At 36.6% G+C, this 23207-nt stretch overlaps 1 protein-coding gene across 7 annotated transcripts in view; it reads left to right on the forward strand.

Moving 5' to 3' along the window:
* Positions 1-349: 349 nt before the first annotated feature.
* The window catches only part of IFT88 (intraflagellar transport 88), a 150560-nt gene continuing 127702 nt past the window's right edge, over positions 350-23207 (forward strand). For 3 of the 7 annotated variants that reach the window (XM_082701683.1, XM_082701677.1, XM_082701682.1), the window contains exons 1-4: positions 350-516; positions 5843-5948; positions 9620-9682; positions 22846-22902. In XM_082701683.1, coding sequence (XP_082557809.1) covers positions 5859-5948; positions 9620-9682; positions 22846-22902 — 210 coding nt within the window. In that variant the 5' untranslated portion in view covers positions 350-516; positions 5843-5858. The remainder of the gene's footprint in view (positions 517-5842; positions 5949-9619; positions 9683-22845; positions 22903-23207) is intronic. The other 4 variants (XM_082701679.1, XM_082701678.1, XM_082701680.1 and 1 more) reach the window with 4 other exon arrangements.

Raw genomic sequence — 23207 nt, forward strand, 5'->3', positions numbered from 1 at the left:
GGAAGGAGGGAAGAAGCAGGCACAGCGGAGCAACTTCACAGGGTGACCAAAGGGGGCAGTGAGTGATGGCTACAAGAGATACCTAAGAATAAACTAGTATCATCCCCGGGTAATCCTGACTGATTTCATCAAGATTTATAAACTGTTGGCTTTTTCCCCTTCGCGCTCTAAATAGAATCCGCTCACTGAGTACCCCCATCCTGCTCCCACCATGCACGGGTCGCCCCGGCCTCCACTCGCATCCAGCTCTGGGCCGGCCACGCCCCCGCCCGGCCTCACTCCTTTCCAGCCCCACCCCCACTTTCTCTCCACCCCGCCCGCCTCGCCTCGCCTCTCCCCCTTCTCCCCCGCCCCCGCTCTGGCGCGGAGGACTGTGGGAGCCGCTTCCTTGGATTCCGCGCGTGGCAACGACTTGGGCGCCGCGCTCTGGCCTACGCATGCTCTTGGTAGATTTCTCGAGAAAAACGCGTCGTACCCCGCTAGACTCACAGTCGCTCTGCTCCCCCTCGCTGGGAGGTAGGAGAAGGGCCCCGGGGCAAGGAGCGCCTCTGGCCGGCGCGGGCGGGCCCGCGGCGGGTGGCGGTCCCGAGGCCGGGCACCTGGCGGCACGCCCCCGCGCGGGTCCCTGGCGCGCCGCTCGGGGCGGGGGTTTGTTTTGCGGAGGGGCCCAGGCTGCCTACCGGCACTTCCTTCCTTGCCTGCGGCTGGACGCGGCCTGCAGGCCCCGCGTCTGTCACTCAAACGCGGGCGTTGCTTCCCCGAGTTTGCGTTACTCCTCTAAGCAGCTTTGGGCGGTGCTGCTCTGCACCTGGCGGCGGTACCAAATCAGTCACCCTACAACCGGGAAATTCGAGCCCAGATTAGACCTTTCCACCACCTCTGGAATTTTATAGGAGATACACTGAATATTTGTCTTTATTTTTGTGTGTTATTTAAAACTTTGAAAAAAATTGTAAAAGATTTTTTATTTATTGTATATATAGAGATCACAAGTAGGTGGAGCAGCAGGCAGAGGGGGGGGGGGAAGCAGGCTCCCTGCTGAGCAGAAAGCCTGATGTGGGGCTCAATCCTAGGACCCTGAGACCATGATCTGAGCCACCCAGGCGCCCCAGACTATTTGAAATTTTTAATAAAATGTTTAATACGTGAAATAGGAGGGGACACAAAAGAAGGCATAAGTCTGTACTTAGCCTCACAAGGATGAAACAAATTTCCAAAGACTTGAAGTATTGTTTTTCCAAGATTCTTTCTAGGGGCTAAAATCCCACTTTTCCTTTTTTTTTTTTTTTTTTAAAGATTCCATCCATCCATTTGACAGAGAGAAACCACAAGTACACTGAGAGGCAGGCAGAGAGAGAGAGAGAAGGAAGCAGGCTCCCTGCTGATCAGAGAGCCCGATGCGGGACCCGATCCCAGGACCCTGAGACCATGACCTGAGCCGAAGGCAGCGGCCTAACCCACTGAGCCACCCAGGCGCCCCCCCACTTTTCCTTTTACCAAGTGGATTTTCTGCTTGTGACCTTTTGAGGAACTACAATAGACATCTTGGTGGTAGACTATCCAACTATCCCACAGACTGGGGCACCTGGGTGGCTCAGTGAGTTAAAGTCTCTGCCTTCAGTTCGGGTCATGATCCCAGAGTCCTGGGATCGAGCCCGGCATCGGGCTCTCTGCTGGGCAGGGAGCCTGCTTCCTCCTCCTCCTCTCTCTTCTGCCTGCCTCTCTGCCTACTTGTGATCGCTCTCTGTCAAATAAATAAATAAAATCTTAAAAAAGAAAATAAACTTCTGCATTTTTAAAAAAGTTGTTACTGACATTTAATTTATGTTGAAGTAGTGTTATCCCCAGATTGCTTCAACGCTAATGGGTTGATTTGTGAGAACTACTTTTGAACCCTTAGGGAATCCAGAGAACTGAAGTTGTAGTATTTGCTCTGCCACCTGTACTTCACCTTTCCTGGCCTCACTTTCCACATTTCTAAGATTAAATTGCTCAATAGATGTCTGTGCAGAAGGCCCAGATGTAAGCTAATTACATTGGGGTTGCAACCCAGCGAGAAGGGTATTTCTCTAGTTCTAAAAGTTGCTTTTCTTCACGATATGCAAGTAAGTTGAACTGACCGAAATGGCGCTCATAATCAGAAAGTTCTCAAGGTGTGGTTCTCATATCAGCATCATCAACACCACTTGGGAACTTGTATCAGAAATACACACTGTAAGGAATAGAGGGGATGGTGATGACTCCCACCCAGGACTTAATGAATCATAAACTCTGCTGGTGAGGGAGTAACAATCTGTATTTTAACAGGCCCTTAGATTTCCATGCATGCTAAACTTTGAGAACCACTGGTTTAATATTCTCTGAGCTAAAGCTTCTAAGTTAAAATATTTTCTCTTATTATACCAATGACTTTTATTTTTCAAATTTTTATTTCTTGAAGTATAATTGACATACACATTTCAGCTGTGCAACATAGTTTTTTGAAATTTATATACATCACAGAATGATCACCACAATAAATGTAGTTACCATCCGTCACCAAAGTTATTACCATATTATGGTCTCTATACTATAATGTACATTCTCATGACTTACTTATTTTATTACTGGGAGTTTGTATTCTTACTACTTTTAGTACTTTTGATGGTGTTTGGAATGAACATTTCTATCTGATTGCCGTTTTCTCTCATAGTTTTCATCTCTAAAGAAAGATTAACTCAAAAGACCTAAGTATAAGAGCTAAAGCCATAAAGCTCTTAAAATAAAATAGATGTAAATCTTCTTGATCTGGGATTAGGCAGTGGTTTTTTTTGTTGTTGTTGTTTGTTTTTTTGTTTTAGATGCAACACCAAAAGCATAAGCAACCAAGGAAAAAATGGAGAAGCTATACATGATCAAAATTCAAAGGACACTTGAAAGGGTACTATCAAGAAAATGAAAGGACAGCACATACAATGGGATAAAAATATTTGCAAATCGATCTGATAAGGTCTAGTATCCAGAATATATAAAAAATTTTTGTAAATCAGATAAGACAAATAACTCAATTTTTAAAAATGGGCAAAGCATCTGAGCAAAGTTTATCCAAAGAGATGTGGTCAATAAGTGTACGAAAAGATGCAAAACATCATTTGTCTCCAAGGAAGTGCAAATCAAAACCACAAAGATACCATTATATACCCATTAGAATGGAAATAATCAAAAAGCAGCAATAACAAATGTTGGCTAGGACATGGAGAAATTGGAACCTTTGTACATTGCTGGTGGAATGTAAAATGTGCAGCCCCTTTGGAGTCCAGCAGCTTCTCCGAGAATTAAACGTAGAGTTGCCACATGACCCAACAATGCCATTCCTAGGTATACACTCAATAGAATTGAAAATTTATGTCCACACTAAACTCACACAAATGTTCATAGCAGTATTATTCATAATAACTTTAAAGGGAAACAATGCAAATGTCAGTTAACTAATAAATAGATAAAATATTACTCAACCACAAAAAGGAATGAAGTACTGGTGTATGCTACAGCATAGACACACCTTGAAAACATTATACTAAGTGAAAGAAGCCAGGCATAAAAGACTACATATTTGATGATTCCATATGAAATATCCAGAATTGGCAAATCCATAGAGACAAAGTAGATTAGTGCCATAGGCTGAGTGGAGGGAGGAATGGCAAGTAGTTACTAAACAGAGAGTAGTTACCAAAAGGGCCCTAGATTTCTTTTGGAGTGATGAGAGTGTTCTGGAATTAGATAGTGGTGGTAAATGCAGAACGTTGTGAATATACTAAAAACCACCAAATTGTACACCTTTAAAGTAAATTTTGTGGTATGTGAATTATACAAAAAATAATTTTATATTTCACATAACTTTTTTTTAAAGGTTACAAGTAGCCACATAGGTTTGGCATTATCCTGAGCAATAAGATAAAGCTGAAATTTTTGTCTGAATTTACTGGCACACTTAAAATTGTACAAGCTGTAAAGAAAATATGGAATTTAAGATAAAGTAGTTCAATACTACATTTCTTGGGTAACTGTCCTGCCCCTCCCCCAAACTGTCTAAAATATTTCTCAGTTTGAATGATTACTTATCCAAGAATTCTTCCCAAATTCTCTAGTAATTGCAGCATTTACTAGAGTATATGTATACAGTAATTATGTTTTCCCCCCACTTTTTCTTTTTAAAGATTTTATTTATTTATTGTACAGAGATCACAAGTAGGCAGAGAGCAGGCAGAGAGAGAGTGAGAGAGAGAGAGAGAGAGGAGGGGAAGCAGGCTCCCTGCTGAGCAGAGAGCTGATGCAGGGCTAGATCCCAGGATCCTGAGATCATGACCTGAGCTGAAGGCAGAGGCTTAACCCACTTAGCCACCCAGGTACCCCCCACACACTTTTTATGTTACTTTTCTCTGACATCTGTTTTATTCTGTCTTGCATTTTTTCCTCAACATTTTATTACGGAAATTTTCAAATGTATAGTAAAGCTTAAAGAATTTTACAGGGAATGTCATACCTGCTCCATAGATTCTACAATTAACATTTTTCTATACTTGCTTTATCACAGACCTATGTATTTATCCATGTTATTTTAAAAAAAAAATTTAAAGATTTTATTTGTTTGACAGAGTGAGAGACAGTGAGAGAGGGAACACAAGCAGGGGAAATGGTAGAAGCAGGCTTCCTTCCCAGCAGGGAGCCCAGTATGAGGCTTGATCCCAGAATCCTAGGATCATGACCTGAGCCTAAGGCAGACAGTTAATGACTGAGCCACCTAGGCGCCCCTTTTTATGGGGCATCTTTTTTATGCACATCAAACTAAATTATAGATCTTAAGCTTTCCCTTAAATACTTAGGTAGGCATATTATAGTTTGATATTTATTTACAGTTTTTTTCTTTCAAGAAAAACTGTACAATGAAAAGAAAAATTTCAAGTATGCATCTGTTGAGTTTTTACAAGTATCTATACCAGTATAACCCAAACCCGTCAGGATATAGAATATTTGTCACCCTAGAAAATTATATAATCATGCACTTTTTCATTCAGTCTCTAATCTCAATGCCTAAAAATCAACCACTCTTCTGATTGTTTTCCACAATAGTTTTGCCTGTCCTAGAATTTTAAATCAACAAAACAACCCATAAGGTACAGTTTTGTGAGGCTTATTTCACTCAACATAATTCTTCCATATTATATGTCATTAGTGCACTATTTTTTTATTGCTGAGTAATACTTGGTTGCATAAATATGGTACATTGGCTTATCCATTCTGTTGATAGGCACCTGGTCCATCTCTGGTTTTTGGCATTTTTGTAGACCAATGTTTTTATTTCTCTCAGGTAAATACTTGGAGTGGAGTTGCTGAGTCATAAGAAATAAATGTTAATTTTATGAAACTGCCAGATTTTTTCCCCCAAATTTGTACTATAGTACACCCTGATAACAATGTATGACTATTTAGATTACTCCATCTCTGCTGACCTTTTGTGTTTTTGGTTTTTTAAATTTAACCATTATGGTGGGTGTATAGTGGTTTCTGCATTGCTTTGTAATTAACATACCTTCTTCTGCATTTGATACTAAGCTCTTTGAAAATAAGGGCAACCAACTGTACTTCTCTCACGCTTGTCACTGTCTTTTTAATGTAAAAAGTGTGGGATAAATTTGAAATGAGAGCAATGAATGAATGTTTTGACACCTGGTTTTCAGAATTTGATATGAAAAAAATTTTGTCATAAAAATATGTAGCAGTAAATTTGACCAGGATGTTGTTAAGTAGTTATATTTTGTTTCAATTAAAATTTCATATAACAAGAACATATTTATACTGCCAGTTTTTCATAGGTACAAATGATGCAAAATGTACACCTGGCCCCAGAGACAGATGAAGATGATCTTTATTCTGGTTATAATGACTACAATCCAACCTATGATACTGAGGTAAAAAAAAAAAAAACACCTGAATATTTTATGTTTGTCTTTGTTAACCAGCTGGTTCATGAAAACTTCGGGTTTGAGTGTTCTGCTTTATTTTGCTTTAGATTAAATAAACTGGTTAAAAGCCTAGAAAAGTGCTGTTACTGAAGTCTGTACTAACTTCTACTAATAGTACTAATTTCAGCAAAAGGGAAAATCATGAGAAAGGCTATATAAACAAATTAGGATTAATTATATACTTGCGTTTTCCAGCACTAGCTATCTCAATGTGTAAGTAAAAAGATCTAAGTCGCTTGAGGTATCTAAAACCAGTTTTTTTTAATGCTGTAAGTGTGAAATGTCGTATAGTGATTTTTTCTTTTAATTAAATTATGATTATTTTATAGAAAACTTAGGAAATAGAAATAAGTGTAAAGAAAAATTAAAATTAAAGGAATGTTAACCATCCAGAAGTAAATGTTAACTAGCATATGCATATCTGACCAAATATTTCCTTATGTAAATTTATGTGTATCTGTATATTTTGGATAAAATGGTATCATTAATCATCCGTTTATATCCATCTATATCCACTTAAACTTTAAAAAAAGATGAAATTGTTAAGACAAATACTTGAATTTTTAAAAAATATTTGAGTATTTTACTTTATATCATTATGAGAGTTAGAGTTTCCAAACTGTAAAACAGAAGAAAACTTTTTTATAAAGTTACCTTGAATTAGCGTGTGAATAAAGTAAGGGTGAGGGATATGGTTGTTAATTTTTTTGCTAGTATATAATAATCAAATACTAGCATTTATAGGACTTTATATGAATTTAGGAAATCTTATTCTAGAGTTTTTTTAAATTGCTTTAGTAACTTTTTAATTGTTTTTTCCTCTGGAGAAAAAGTAGTCTGTGAATGTGAGATCTGGAAAGAAAACAAGGAAAGAAAATAGAAACCATTAATTTAACTATATGAAATAAAAATCTAAGACATATAATCATTTGTAGATAATTTGAAAAACTTGAAAGTTTGGAGAGAAATGAAACAATATAAATCCTATCACCCAAATTAATTATAGATTGATATAATTAATCACTTGACATTTTGCTGTATTCCGTCTTTTAATATACACAGGTGTTTCCCTCCTTGTGTATAATGTAGATACGTAGATATGATTATGTGGACTCCTTTTTAAAAACTTACACTAAAACATAGGTGTTTTACTAAGTTTGCATAGATTTTGAAAATAACTGAGCCCTTCCCCTTTTCCCCAGTTTTAAAATTTGTATGTATAAAGAAATGTACATGCTCAGTGTTGAAAACAAAATTATCCATAATCCCATCACTCCAAAATAACTACTGTTAATATTTTCTTGCGTTGTCCTTCCTTCATGCATACATGTACAGTTTTCCTTTAGCATCTTTGGAATTGAACTAGCATTTACTTTTCTGTTTGCTTTCGTACATTCAACTACATCATAAACAGTAACTCATGATGCTAAGAATTTAAATACAGTTGACCCTTTAACAACATGGAGTTTAGGGACACTGATTTACCTTATTCCCCCCCATGCAATCAAAAATCTACATACAACTTTTGACACCCCCAAAACATAACTACTAATAGCCCACTGTTGACCAGAGGCCTTACTGATAACATCACCAATTAACACATATTTTGTATGTTTTATATATCATATACTGTATCCTTACAATAATATCTTTTACTTAATTTTTTCAATACTTTTAGGCTGGATTGCTTGCAAGTTTTTTCAAATTGTCACAAGTCTCCAAAAATTTCCCAATGTGTTTATTGGGGGAAAAATCCACGTATAATTAGACCCATGCAGTTCATACCTGTGTTGTTCAAGGTCAACTGTATAATTTTAATTGCTGCATTTTACTAAATATGTATAGATGATTATAACTATTTTCAGATCACAGGATATTTATTTCCAGTTTTCTACTGTTCTAAATAACTATGCAGTGAACAATTTTATGCATAAATGATTTTCTATATTTTGAGCGAACATTTCCTTGGCTAGAGTCCCAGAAGTGGAATTAATAGATCATGAATATGACCACCTCTAAAGCACCAGAGAAACTTCCTAACTTCTCAGGTCATCACAGTGTGGTTTCATTGTTTAATTCAAAGAGAATATTCAGAATGCCAGACAAAAAAATTAATTAAATAGTAAAATAAAAATGACGTTTGGTTTACTTACAGTTTTTGTATATCTTAATTAATTGGAATAATAACAAGCTCCATATGTAAATAAATTTGAAACAGTTTCTAAGATGTTGAAGATTATGCAAATTACTAATAAAATCGCAAACAAAAATTACAAAAGTTGTGTTAGTTTGGTATTTGTAAGTTGAGAGTTTGTTGACAGTTTTTTAGTTTGTCGTTTAGTTAAAGTTCACCAAGTTCATTAATAAAATTTTACTTATCGTTTAGGAATATTGGAAGCTTCCTTTTCATAAGGCATCTGCCAAAGTAGTATAAATAATTGTGCTGAAGGTTGCCTTTTGCTTTATACTTCATATGAAAATTGCCTGGTTTCCATGAGTAACTGAAAATTGTGTGCTTACTAATTTTCTGTAGTTGATATGGAGGTTATCAAGATTATTTAAGGTAAAAATTAAAGAATGCTTGGACATAATAAAATCACATTTAAAGTGCATCTTATTCTCTAACACTGAAAAGAAGAAAAATTTTAAAAATAGAAAAAATAAAGTGCATTTTATTAACATCCTAGTTATATAAACATTTTACTTTGCAGAGGTTTTAAAAGTTAACTGATAGTTATCTTTTTAAATTTTTTTTTTTTTAACAATCAGAAGTACATTCTTTGGGAAGTAGACTGAAATAAATCAGAGGCAAGTCTGACAGTTGCCTATAACATCTGTATGAAGAGTTAGAGCCAGAGTTTGTGTTGGTGAAGGAGTAGGAAATAAAGGCTGGTTAGAAGGTTGGTGGTTGGCAAAACTGGGTGCTTTTGAGAGAGTTTAAAACATTTGTATCTTGATCTTGATCAATACTACTTTCCTCACCTTTCCTGATGAAGAATATGAGTACATGCAGGAATCAGCAAAGCATAATAACATTTTATTTCAACTGAGGCTTTGTCTCCAAATGGGACAGCAGGTTGGACCCTGTGGAGCCTTCTGTTTGCTCAGCTCCAGTCTGAATTCCAGAATTTACTTCAGCAAAATGAAATGTCCTAAGGCTTTTTCAGGATGGGGCTAGTAACCATGGTCCCCGAATATGGAAGAAGTGAAGGGAGGGAGAGAGGACAGAGAGAGGGAGAGAAAGAGATGGTTCTCTGCTCTTACTGCTCTAGCTCTTTGGAAGAAAGAAGAATAAAGGCCATATCCTTGTGTACTTGATATTTTATCCAAGCATAATGATACCACAAATTTAAATCATGACCAATAAGATAAGATACCCTAACAGTTGACTGACATTACCAGTATTCCTCTTCCTAGACAGGGAACGAGCCTTGATATTAGGGAAGCTTGAGGGGGGAGCTTTGAGGATAAGAGTCCTTGAGCTGCTATCTGGGTACCAACAGATGGAGTGAGATGAATTACAGAGGATCATGAATACCAAACAGAAGACATTAAACTTATTTTCCTTAATTCTCACTTCATGTTGTTAAATTGTTGAATTTGCTTATTCGTTTTAGGAATTAGAGAATGACACAGCTTTTCAGCAAGCAGTGAGAACTAGTCATGGCAGAAGACCTCCAGTAAGTGAAATTTTTTTGTTGTTGTTGTGATAAAAAAAACACATAACATAAAATTTGCCATCTTAGCCACTTTTTATTTTATTTTATTTTAAAATTCCAGTTGTTAATAGTGTTATATTAGTTTCAGGTGTAGCAAACAGTGAATAAACAGTTACATATATCACCTCGTGCTTATCACATCAAGTGCCTCCCTTAATCCTCGTCACCTATTTCACACACCCTTCCCCCCCATAACCATCAGTTTATTCTCTATTGCTAAGAATCTGTTTCTTGATTTGTCTTTTTTTCCCCTTTGCTCATTTGTTTTGTTTCATAAATTCCACATGTGAATGAAATCAAATGACATTTGTCTTTCTCTCTTATTCTCCTTAGCATTATGCTCCCTAGCTCCTTCCATTTCCTTGCAAATGGCAAGATTTCATTCCTTTATATGGATGAATAATTTTCCATTTTATATATATACCATCTCCTTATCCATTCATCAATCATTGGACACTTAGGCTGCTTCCATAATTTGGCTGTTGTAAATGATGCTATTTTAAACATAGGGGTGAATGAATCCCTTTGAATTAATGTTTTTATTTTCTTTGGGTAAATACTCAGTAGTGCAATTGCTGGATCATAGAGTAGTTCTATTACTAATTTTTTGACATACTTCCATACTGTTATCTACAGTGGTTGTACCAGTTTGTATTCCCACTAACAATGCAAGGATGTTTTTCTCCACATCCTCGCCAATACCTGTTGTTTCTTATGTTGTTGATTTTAGCCACTCTAACAGGTGTGAGGTGGTAGCTCACTGTAGTTTTGATTTGAATTTCCCAGGTGGTAAGTGATGATGATCACTTGAGTTTTATAAGTTATTTATGTATTTTGGATAGTAACTTTATTGGATAAGTCATTTACAAATATCTTCTCCCCTTCCATAGTTTGCCTTTATTTTTTTAGATTGCTTCCTTTGCTATACAGAAAGCCTTTTATTTTGATATAGTCCCAGTAGTTTATTTTTGCTTTAATTTCCCTTGCCTCAGGAGACCTATTTAGAAAAAAGTTGCAATGGCAAATACCAGAGAAATTACTGCTTGTGCTTTTTTCAAGGATTTCTGTGGTTTCAGATCTCACATTTAGGATTTTAATCCATTTTGAGTTTTTGTTTATGGTAAAAGAGAATGGTCCATTTTCATTCTTTTGCATGTGGCTGTCCAGTTTTCCCAGCACTACTTATTGAAGAGGCTGTCTTTTTTCCAATAGATATTTTCCTGCTTTTTTGAAGATTAATTGGCCATATAGTTGTGAGGTCATTTCTGGGTTTTCTGTTCTATTTCATTGATGTACTTGTCTATTTTTGTGCCAGGACCATACTCTTTTGCTTACTACAGCTCTGTAAAATAACCTGAAGTCTGGAATTGTGATGCCTTCAACTTGGCTTTTCTTTTCCAAGATTGCTGTCGCTATTTGGTGTCTTTTGGAACAATTTTGGAATTTCGGAATTGTTCTTGTTCTGTGAAAAATGCTCTCGGTTTTGATAGGAATTGCATTAAATGTATAGATTGCTTTGGATAGTATCAACATTTTAACGATATTTATTCTTCTAATCAGAATGTCTTTGGATTTCTGCAATTTCTTACATCAGTGTTTGACACTTTTCAGAATACAGGTCTTTCTAACTTTTGTTAGGTTTATTCCTAGGTATCTTTATTTTTCTTTATTTTTGGTAGCAATGGGATTGGTTCCTTAATTTCTCTTTCTGCTGCTTCATTATAGAAACACAACAAATTGCTGTATGTTGATTTTATGTCCTGTGACTATACTGAAATCATTTATCACTTTTACCAGTCTTTTGGTGGAGTGTCTTGGGTTTTCTATATAGAATATCATGTCACCTGCAAATAGTGAAAGTTTCATTTCTTCCTTGCCAATTTGGATTTGACTTATATGTCTTTTTGTTGTTTGATTGCTATGGCTAAAACTTCTAGTACATGTTTAATAAAAGTTGTGAAAGTGGACATCCCTGTCTTATTCCTTTTTAATTTTTTTAAAAGATTTTTTTTATTTATTTCACAAACAGAGATCACAAATAGGCAGAGAGACTGGCAGAGAGAGGTTGGGGCGGGGAAGCAGGCTTCCTGCTGAGCAGAGAGCCCGATGCAGGGCTCAATCCCAGCACCCTGGGATCATGACCTGAGCCAAAAGCAGAGGCTTTAACCCACTCAGCCACCCAGGCACCCGTCCTTTTTTATTTTTTTATTTATTATTTTTTTCTTTTTTCTTTTTAGTTTAATTTTTTTATTAGCATATAATGTATTTGTTTTAGGGGTACAGGTCTATGACTCATCAGTCTTACACAATTCACAGCATTCACCGTAGTACATACCCTCCCCAGTGTCCATCACACAGCCACCCCATCCCTCCTTCTCACCTCCGTTCCAGCAACCCTTGGTTTGTTTCCTGAGGTTAAGAGTCTCTTATGGTTTGTCTCCCTCTCTGGTTTCATCTTACTTCATTTTTCCCTCCCTTCCCCTATAATCCTTTGTCTTATTTCTCAAATTCCTCATATCAGTGATATCATATGATAATTGTCTTTCTCTGCTTGACTTATTTTGCTTAGCATAATCCCTTCTAAGTCCATCCACATCATTGCAAATGGCAAGATTTAATTTTTTTGATGGCTACATAATATTCCATTATATATATTTATATACCACTTCTTCTTTATCCATTTACCCATTGATGGACATCTAGGCTCTTAATATAGTTTGGCTATTGTGGACATTGCTTTTGCAAATATTCGGGTGCATGTGTCCCTTCAGATCACTACATTTATATTTTGGGGGTAAATATCCAGTAGTGCAATTGTTGGGTCATAGGGTAGCTCTATTTTTACTTTTTGAGGAACCCTCATACTGTTTTCCAGAGGGCTGCACCAGCTTGCATTCCCATCAACAGTGTAGGTGAGTTCCCCTTTCTCCCTATCCTCACCAACATCTGTTGTTTCCTGACCTGTTAATTTTAGCTTTACTGACTGGTGTGAAGTGGTATCTCATTGTGGTTTTGATTTGTATTTCCCTGATGCCGAGTGATGCTGAGCACTTTTTCATGTGTCTGTTGGCCATCTGGATGTCATCTTTGTAGAAATGCCTGTTTATGTCTTCTGCCCATTTCTTGATTGGATTCTTTGTTCTTTGGGTGTTGAGTTTGTTAAGTTCTTTATATATTTTGGATACTAGCCCTTCATCTGATATGTCATTTGTGAGTATCTTCTTTCATTCCATCAGTTGTCTTTTGGTTTTGTTGACTTTTTCTTTTGCTGTGCAAAAGCTTTTGATCTTGATGAAGTCCCAATAGTTCGTTTTTGCCCTTGCTTCCCTTGCCTTTGGTGATATTTCTAGGAAGAAGTTGCTATAGCTGAGGCCAAAGAGGTTGCTGCCTGTGTTCTCCTCAAGGATTTTGATGGATTCCTGTCTCACACTGGGGTCTTTCATCCATTTTCTGTCTATTTTTGTGTGTGCTATAAGGAAATGGTCCAAATTCATTCTTCTGCATGTGGCTGTCCAGTTTTCCCAACACCAATTGTTGAAGAGACTTTTTTCCTTCTGTTGGACATTTTTTCCTACTTTGTTGAAGATTAGTTGACCATAGAGTTGAGGTTCCATTTCTGGGCTCTCTGTTCTGTTCCATTGATCTATGTGTCCATTTTTATGCCAGTACAAAATACTGTCTTTATGATTACAGCTTGGTAATAGAACTTGAAGTCTGGCATTGTGATGCTGCCAACTTTGGCTTTCCTTTTCAACATTCCTCTGGCTATTCAGGGTCTTTTCTGGTTCCATACAAATTTTAGGTTTATTTGTTCCATTTCTTTGAAAAAAAGGTTGATGGTATTTTTATAGGGATTGTATTAAATGTGTAGATTGTTCTAGGTAGCATAGACATTTTCACAATATTTGTTCTTCTAACCCATGAGCATGGAACGTTTTCTATTTCTTTGTGTCTTCATCAATTTCTTTCATGAGTATTCTGTACTTCTCTGAGTACGGATTCTTTGCCTCTTTGGTTAGATTTATTCATAGGTATCTTATGGTTTTGGGTGCAACTGTAAATGGGATTGACTCCTTAACTTCTCTTTCTTCTGTCTTGTTGTTGGTATATAGAAATGTCACTGATTTCCTTACATTAATTTTATATCCTGACAGTTTACTGAATTTCTGTATGACTTCTAGTGGTTTTGGGGTGGAGTCTTTTGGGTTTTCCATGTGAAGAATCACATCATCTGCAAAGAATGAAAGTTTGACTATATCTTTGCTGATTTGGATGCCTTTAATTTCTTTTTGTTATCTGATTGCTGAGGTTAGGACTTCTAGTACTATTATGAATATCAGTAGTGGTAGTGGACAACCCTGCTGTGCTCCTGACCTCAGGGGAAAACCTCTCAGTTTTTCCCCATGACAATGGTACTTGCTGTGGGGTTTTTCTAGATAGCTTTTATGATATTGAGATATGTACCCTCTATCCCTACACTTTGAAAAGTTTTGATCAAGAAAGGATTCTAGGGGCGCCTGGGTGGCTCAGTGGGTTAAGCCTCTGCCTTTGGCTCAGGTCATGATCTCAGGGTTCTGGGATCGAGTTCCGCATCGGGCTCTCTGCTCAGCAGGGAGCCTGCTTCCTCCTCTCTCTCTGCCTGCCTCTCTGCCTACTTGTGATCTCTCTCTGTCAAATAAATAAATAAAATCTTTGAAAAAAAAAAAAGCAACTTAAAAAAAAAAAAGAAAGGATTCTGTACTTTGTCAAATACTTCTTCAGCATCTATTGAGAGTATCATATGATTCTTATTCTTTGTTTTATTAATGTATTGTATCACATTGATTGATTTGCAGACATTGAACCAACTTTGCAGCCCAGAAATAAATCCTGTTCGGTTGTGGTGAATAATCCTTTTAATGTACTGTTGGATCCTATTGGCTAGTATTTTGGTGAGATTTTTACATCCATTTTCATCAGGGGTATTGGTCTGTAATTCTCCTTTTTGGTGGGGTCTTTTTCTGGTTTTGGGATCAAGGTAATACTGTCCACATAAAATGAGTTTGGAAATTTTCCTTCCATTTCTATTTTTTGGAACAGTTTTAGGAGAATAGATATTAATTCTTCATTAAGTGTTTGGTAGAATTCCCGTAGGCAGTCATCTGGCTCTCGGCTCTTGTTTGTTGGGAAATTTTTGATGACTGCTTCAATTTCCTTACTGGTTATGGGTTTGTTCAGGTTTTCTGTTTCTTCCTGGTTCAGTTTGATAGTTTATATGTCTCTAGGAATGCATCCCTTTCTTCTTGATTATCTAATTTGCTGGCATATAGTTGTACATAATATGTTCTTATAATTGTTTGTGTTTCTTTGGTTTGGTTTTGATCTCTCTTTCATTCATGATTTTATTAATTTGGGTCCTTTCTCTTTTCTTTTTGAAAAATATGGCAAGGAGTTTATCAATCTTATTAATAAGTCTTTCAAAGAATCAGCTCCTAGTTTCACTGATCTGTTCTACTGTTTTTTGGTTTCTGTTTCATTGATTTCTGCTCTGATCTTTATTATTTCTCTTCTCCTACTGGATTTAGGCTTTCTTTGCTATTCTTTCTGCAGCTCCTGTAGGTGTAAGGTTAGGTTGTGTATTTGAGACGTTTCTCTTGTTTCTTGATAAAGGCTTGTATTGCTATATACTTTCATCTTAGGACCGCCTTTGCTGTATCCCAAAGATTTTGAACCGTGTGTTTCATTTTCATTTGTTTCCATGAATTTTTAAAATTCTTCTTTAGTTTCCTGGTTGACTCCTTCATTCTTTAGTAGGATGCTCTTTAGCCTCCAACTTTCCTTCTGTGATTGAGTTTAAGTTTCAAAACATTATGGTCCAAAAATAAGCAGAGAATGATCCCAGTCTTATGGTACCAGTTGAGACCGGATTTGTGACCCTGGATGTGATCTATTCTGGAGAATGTTCCATGTGCACTTGAGAAGAATGTGTATTCTGTTGCTTTCGGATGGAATGTTCTGAATATATCTGTGAAGCCCATCAGATCCAGCATGTCATTTAAAGCCCTTATATCCTGTTGATCTTTTGCTTAGATTATCCATCCATTTCAGTGAGGGGTGTGTTAAAGTCCCCTACTATTATTTTATTATTGTCAATGTATTCTTTAATTTTTGTTATTTGTTATTTGATTTTGTTATTAATATATATATAATTGGCCACTCCCAGGCTAGGGGCATAATGATTTGCAAATGTTAGATCTTCTTGTTGGATAGACTCTTTAAGTATGTTATAGTGTTCTTCCACATCTTTTATTATAGTCTTTGGTTTAAAATCTCATTTATCTGATACAGGGATTGCCACCCCAGCTTTCTTTTGATGGCCATTAACATGGTAAATGGTTTTCCACCCCCTCACTTGAAATCTGGAGGTGTCATTGGGTCTAAAATGAGTCTCTTACAGACAGCATATCAATGGGTCTTGTTTTTTTAATCTAATCTGATACCCTGTATCTTGATTGGTACATTCAGCCCATTTACATTCAGGGTAACTATTGAAAGATACGAATATTGTGCCATTGTATTGCCTGTAAGGTGACTGTTACTATATATTGTCTCTGTTCCTTTCTGGTCTATGTTACTTTTAGACTCTCTCTTTGCTTAAAGGACCCCTTTCAGTATTTCCTGTAGGGCTGGTTTGGTGTTTGCAAATTCTTTTAGTTTTCATTTGTCCTGGAAGCTTTTTATCTCTCCTCCTATTTTCAGTGACAGCCTAGCTGGATATAGTTGTTGGCTGCATATATATCTCATTTTTTGCTCTGAATATATCATGCCAGTTCTTTCTGGCCTGCCAGGTCTCTGTGGATATAGGTCTGCTGCCAGTCTAATATTTTTACCCTTGTAGGTTACAGAGCTCTTGTCCCAAGATGCTTTTCTCTTTGTCTCTGAGACTTGTAAGTTCTACTATGAGATGACAGGGTGTTGACCTGTTTTTATTGATTTGAGGGGGATTTCTCTGCCCCTCCTGCATTTGATGCCTGTTTCCTGTACTGAAGGGAAGTTCTTCAGTATAATTTGGTCCAATATATGTTCTGTTCCTCTCTTTTTTTCTTCTTCCTCTGGGATCCCAATTATCCTAATATTGTTTCATCTTATGGTATCACTTACCTCTTGAATTTTCCCCTCATGATTAGTAGTTATCTCTCTTTTTTCTCAGCTTCTTTATTCTCCATCATTTGTTCTTCTATATCATTAATTCTCTCTTCTGCCTGATTTATCCTAGCAGTTAGAGCCTCCAATTTTTATTGCATCTCATTAATTATCTTTTTTATTTCAAGTTTGTTAGATTTTAGTTCTTTTATTTCTCCAGAAAGGGATTCTCTAGTATCTTCTATGCTTTTTTCAAGCCCAGCTAGTATCTTTATAATTGTCATTCTGAATTCTAGTTCCAACATCTTAATGTCTGTATTGATTATGTCCCTGGCAGTCAGTACTACCTGTTATTCTTCTTTTTTGAGGTGAGGTTTTCTGCCTTGTTATTTTATCCAGCAAAAAAAAAAAAAAGATGAATGAGAGACCAAAATGCTAAAAAGGTAACAACAACCCCAGAAAAATATACACTGAATACATCAGAAGAGACCAAAACCAGGGGGAAAAGAAAGGGAAAAAAAAGAAAGAAAAAAAGAATATGATTAGGCTTGTGAATAGAACAGAGCCACCCAGTTGATTTGGGTTATATTCTGGTCTCTTAGAAGAAACTGCCTCCCAAAATTTCAAAGAAAGAAAAACTTACATAAATACAGAAATAGAGTAAGCAAGGGATAGAACATGACTGTAAAGATGAAATTTTTTTTAAAATTTTAAAGTGGGCTTGATAAGGGGCTCCTGGGTGGTTCAGTTGATTAAGCAGCTGCCTTCGGTTCAGGTCATGATCGCAGGGTTCAGAGATTGAGCCCCACATCGGGCTCCCTGCTCAGTGGAGAGCCTGTTTCTCCCTCTTCCTCTGCTTGCTGCTCTGCCTACTTGTGCTCTCTCTCCATCTTCTTGTCAAATAAATAAATAAAATCTTAAAAAAATTAAAAAGCCATATAGTAGATATATGGTATATTTTGTTCTGTTAGAAGAAACTGTATCTCAAAATTTTAACGAAAGAAAAACTTATTTATACCCAAAAGAATAAGGTTAAATATAATGAAAGGATAGAGTATGACAGTAAAAATGAAAATTAAAAAAGATTTTAATAAGGTATTGATACGATAAGATGTTGGTTGAAAAAGGAAAGAAATTTTTAAAAAATTAAAGAAAATTTTTAAAAAATTAATTCAAAGACTAAAGCATCATGGGAAAAAAGCCCACATGAATTCTCTGTGCTGTATTCCCCTAGTGCTGGAGTTTTGCAGTTCTCATTGATTGGTAAACTTGGTCTTGGCTGGATGTTCTTGCTGATCTATGGGACGGGTCTGTTGCAGTGATTTTCAAATGTCTTTGCTTGAGGTAGGATTGCACTACCCTTGCCAGGGGCCGGGCTAAGCAATCTGTTTGGGTTTGCTCTAGGTAGCTTTTATTCCTTGAATTCTGTACAGCTTTGGAGGAAGAGAATGAAAATGGCTGCCTTCCAATCTCCAACCCTGGAGGAGAAACCTTGGGGCTCCATTCCTCAGTGTGCCTCAGAGAAAGCAGTCAGCTACTCCCATCTCCCTGGTCTCTGGCCATGTTCCATGCTCATTTGGCCTGTGACCAAGCATTTCTGTCTCTGGCACACGATCCCATTTAGAGTCTCCAAATCCAGTAGATTCCTGCAGTGTGCTCCTTGCCGCACCTTCCAGTAGAGGAAGAAGATTGTTCCCCACATCTGCCACTTGTGGGGTCCCTGCTTGAAATGACTTTGCTCTGTCACTTGCTGGGAGCCAGCTGACGGAGACTTCTACCCCTGTGGTCTCTCTTCCCATGTATCACCTCAGATTCACTTCTGCATATGTCCTACCTTCTAGAAAGTGGTCGCTTTTCTGTTCATAGTTACTGCTATTCTTTTCTTCAATATCATGTGGAGTTCATAGGTATACAGAATGGTTTGATAACTATCTAACTGAATTCCTTGGACCAGATGAAATTTAGGTCTCATGCTCCTCTGCCATGTTGCTCCTCCCCCTCCCTGTCTTATTCCTGACTGTAGATGAAAAGCTCTCAGTTTTTCCCAATTTAGGATGATGTTAGCTGTGGGTTTTTCATATATGGCCTTTATTATGTTGAGGTATGTTTCCTCTAAACCTACTTTGTTGAGGGTTTTTTTAATCAGGAATGGATGCTGCACTTTGTGAGATGCTTTTTCTGTATCTATTGAAATGGTCACATGGTTTTTAATCCCTTATCTTATTAACATAGCATACCACATTGATTCATTTGAAATATTGAACCACTCTTGCAACCAGGAATAAGTCCCACTTGATCGTGGTAAATGGTATTTTTAGTGATTTCAGGTATCAGACATCAGGTGATCATTTTATCATGCTGGCCCTTCAGTGATATTCAGAAGCAACTTTAAAGATCCTCATTTTATAGATGAGAAAACTTAGGCCTAGAGGGCCAGATCTCACAGGTATCCATAATTGGGGCAGAGCTTAAGTCTGTTGACCCCATATTGAATATTTTCTTCATATCCTATTTATTATGTTAATCAGGGAAAAATTATGTAACTTTTATGTGAGAGGTGCTAGGCTTACTCAAGGGATAAAATTCTAGCTAGTTCCAAGGACTTTATAATCTTAGGAGGGAAAATGAAATGGATACATATATTCAAAGCATAATGTAATAAGTATTGAAAAGAGTACAAATGTTATGGGACCACAAAAAGAGGTTATTTGTCACTAGTTGGGACAATCAGCAAAGACTGTTTAGAAGATAAATTTCAGTTGAATCTTAAAGGGTGTGTACAATTAAGACTGATTTGAGATATGGGAAGGGCATTGCAGATGAGGATGTAAGTGAATAAATAAAGAGCCCACGTAGAATCCATTTTATCTGAGGAGATCAACCCCATGCTAAAAGTAAAAAACTGAAACACCAATTTAGTCATTAGTAAGTACTTAAAAGAATAATGGTCTCTTTCGTTTAGTTTGTTCTCATGGAAAAATTGCTGAGACACATATCCTTCCTTTTCAGCTTTTTCTAAGATCTGTCAGTTAGATCAAGTTTGTTAATGGTTTTGTTCAAGAATTCTATACTGTTACTGATTTTTTTGGGTTGGGGGGGCTACTACTAGTTATGTTAGAAAGATATCAAAATTTACACTGTGGATTTATTTCTTTTTTTTAGAGTTTTGCTTTATATATTTGGAGCAAGAACTATTTCGAATTATTATATTTTCAATGTAAATTGAGCCTAATATTATTTTTTATGTCCTATATCTAGTCATGCTGTTTGTCTATTTTGTCAGATATTGATATATTCATGGGGCTACAGAAGCTCTCTTTTGTCTAGTGTGTGCATGATATGTCTTTCCCATCTGTTTACTTCCAACTTCTCCATATCCATATATTTAAGATGTATTTCTCATTAACAGAATGTAACTGAGTTTTTTTCTTAAAATGTGGTCGGAAGTATTTAGTTCATTTACATTTAATGAAATTACTGATTTGGTTTTAACTTGTCTATTTGCTTTTTGTTTTCTCTGACTCTTTTATGTATCATTTTCTCTTATTTCTTGCCTTCTTTTATTTCTTTTTTTATTATTCCATATCTTCCCAATGTTATCTTGTGTGTTTATATTCTTTAACCATTCTCTCTAGTGTTTTCCTGAAGATTACAATACTCATCTTTAAATTATTAAAGTCTAGTATTACTTATAGTTTTACTACTTCCTTGACAATGCCAGAATTTTACATTTTCAACTGTTTTTGGGTTCTATAATTTCTATTTATTCCTTTTTTATACTTTCCAGTTCTCTGCTGAAGTTATCAATCTTGTCTTTTAATTCATTGATCATATTAATCATAGTTATGTTGAAGTCTGTGTCTGACATTTCCATTATATGTATCCTTTTCTGAGTGTCTTTCTAGTCTTTTGTTTCTCTTCCCTTTTCATTAGGTAGTCTTGCCTCCTGTATGTCAGGTTGTTTTTGATTCAATGTCAGGCATTGTAAATGAAAAATTTTAGAGATAATTTAAGGGTATATGTCTGAGTTGTCAGTATAATAATGACTAGGTACATGCGGCTATGTACATTTAAACTATTTATAATAGAGTAAAATATAAAAATTCAGATTACACCAGTCACTCACATTTCAAATGCTCAATAGCCACATGTGGCTAATAACTCTTACCAGAAAGGGCGGATAAAGAACATTTTCACCACTGCAGAAAAGTTCCACTGTTTAGCGCAACTCTATATGATCTTACCTTTCACTGGAGAATTTACTTTTGCTTATGGTCCTAGAGACATTAGGAGTCCTGGCTAACCTTAATTCAGTTGAGTTTGAGATGGTTCCTAATTGGACTTCAGTTTTATGAAGGCTTGTATGCTTTTTATCTACTTTCAGTTGTAGAGTATAGCCTTTTGAGATCACAGTCAAAGCCTAGAGGATTACCAAGGCTGCCTCCGTGGCAGCATCCCCTCCCAACTCCAACATTTTATGTCTTAAGAGAGTCTTTAGATAGCTGTGTTTAGTTACTTAGTCATGCCTTTTGGAGAAAAGCAGGCTCAAATGCAGGCATACTTCTCTAGCTTTTCCTTTTCCATAGCTTGAAACCTTGTTAATTATTCACTGCCTTTTTGATTCTCTAATATATTCAAATTGATTTTTTATAAAAATATTTTTGTCTTGGGGCACCTGGGTGCCTCAGTTGTTAAGCGTCTGCCTTTGGCTCAGGTCATGATCCCAGGGTCCTTGGATCAAGCCACACATTGGGCTCTCTGCTTAGGAGTAAGCTTGCTTCTCTCTCTTCCACTCTCCTGCTTGTGCCCCCTCTCTTGCTGTGTGTCTCACTGACAAATTAATACATAAAATCCTTTAAAAAAAAAATAAAAGAGGGAGAGACAATCCTTAAAAAAATTTTTTTTAAATGTTCCCAGCTTTTTTAGTTATTCTTAGTGGGAAGGTTATTTAAAGTTGTTTAAAACAGCAGTCCGGGGCGCCTGGGTGGCTCAGTGGGTTGAGCCGCTGCCTTCGGCTCAGGTCATGATCTCGGGGTCCTGGGATCGAGTCCCGCATCGGGCTCTCTGCTCAGCAGGAGCCTGCTTCCTCCTCTCTCTCTCTCTCTCTCTGCCTGCCTCTCTGCCTACTAGTGATCTCTCTCTGTCAAATAAATAAATAAAATCTTTAAAAAAATAAAAATAAAACAGCAGTCCGTCATAACCAGAAGTAGAGCTCTTGTACTAATGATGCTTTAATCAAATATTTCAAATAAATATGCCCAACAACTAACACAAGGGACATTGTGTTAGTTGGGAGATTACCGTCTACATGGTCCTGTTTGATTCCAATTACAATTTTGGCATCAGGATATCCTTATTTCAAAGATGAGAAAATTTAGGTTCAAAAAGGTATGAATAAAAACAGCAGGTAGAAGGAGAGCTGAAATTTATTTATTTATTTATTTTTTAAAAGATTTTATTTATTTATTTGACAGAGAGAAATCACAAGTAGATAGAGAGGCAGGCAGAGAGAGAGAGAGAGATGGAAGCAGGCTCCCTGCTGAGCAGAGAGCCCGATGCAGGACTTGATCCCAGGACTCTGAGATCATGACCTGAGCCGAAGGCAGCGGCTTAACCCACTGAGCCACCCAGGCGCCCGGAGAGCTGAAATTTAAACGCAGATTCTCTGATGCAAGATCCCATGTCTCTCGGCCTAGTGGCTGGCAGTAGTCAGTATACATAATGAAGGATTGAAGCAGTCATGAAAACTAACCTTTCTCATTGGTACCTCAGATAATTCTCAAGTTTCTTTAATCCTTTAAAATGAATTCCAGAAAAACTCTCCTTCTTAATACTTTAAAATACCTGGGATCCTTAATATTTAGAGTAATTTAAGAGAAGTTATTCGAAATATTATATAAATATTTCTCTATTGAAGAGTCTATATTTCCCATTGCTTTTCTAGTTTTCTATTGTATAGCTTAATTTGAATTCTATTAACTATGTTTTTTTTCCTCCCCAAGATAACTGCTAAAATACCAAGCACAGCAGTTACTAGACCTGTGGCTACTGGATATGGGGTAGGTTTACTTTAGCTAAAAATACTAAGGTGCTTTTTCTTACCCATAAGTTCACTTTAGGCAGTTCTAAATAATTTGAGTTATCTTTCCGTCTGTGACCCAGATATATTTTTCATTTTAGATAGTTACAAACCTTATAAAGGTCTAATTTGATTAATAGCTTTTATATTATAGTCACTTTGATTATAAATTTATCAGAAAATATTTTATTATCATTTCTATTTGTAAACCTTGTGTTTGTTGATTGACTTCCTTTCATTTTTTGTGTAGTATTACCAAGTCTCATGTGTATTCCATTCATATTT

Source organism: Mustela nivalis (assembly GCF_964662115.1).
Source record: "Mustela nivalis genome assembly, chromosome: 15".
Lineage (NCBI taxonomy): Eukaryota > Metazoa > Chordata > Mammalia > Carnivora > Mustelidae > Mustela > Mustela nivalis.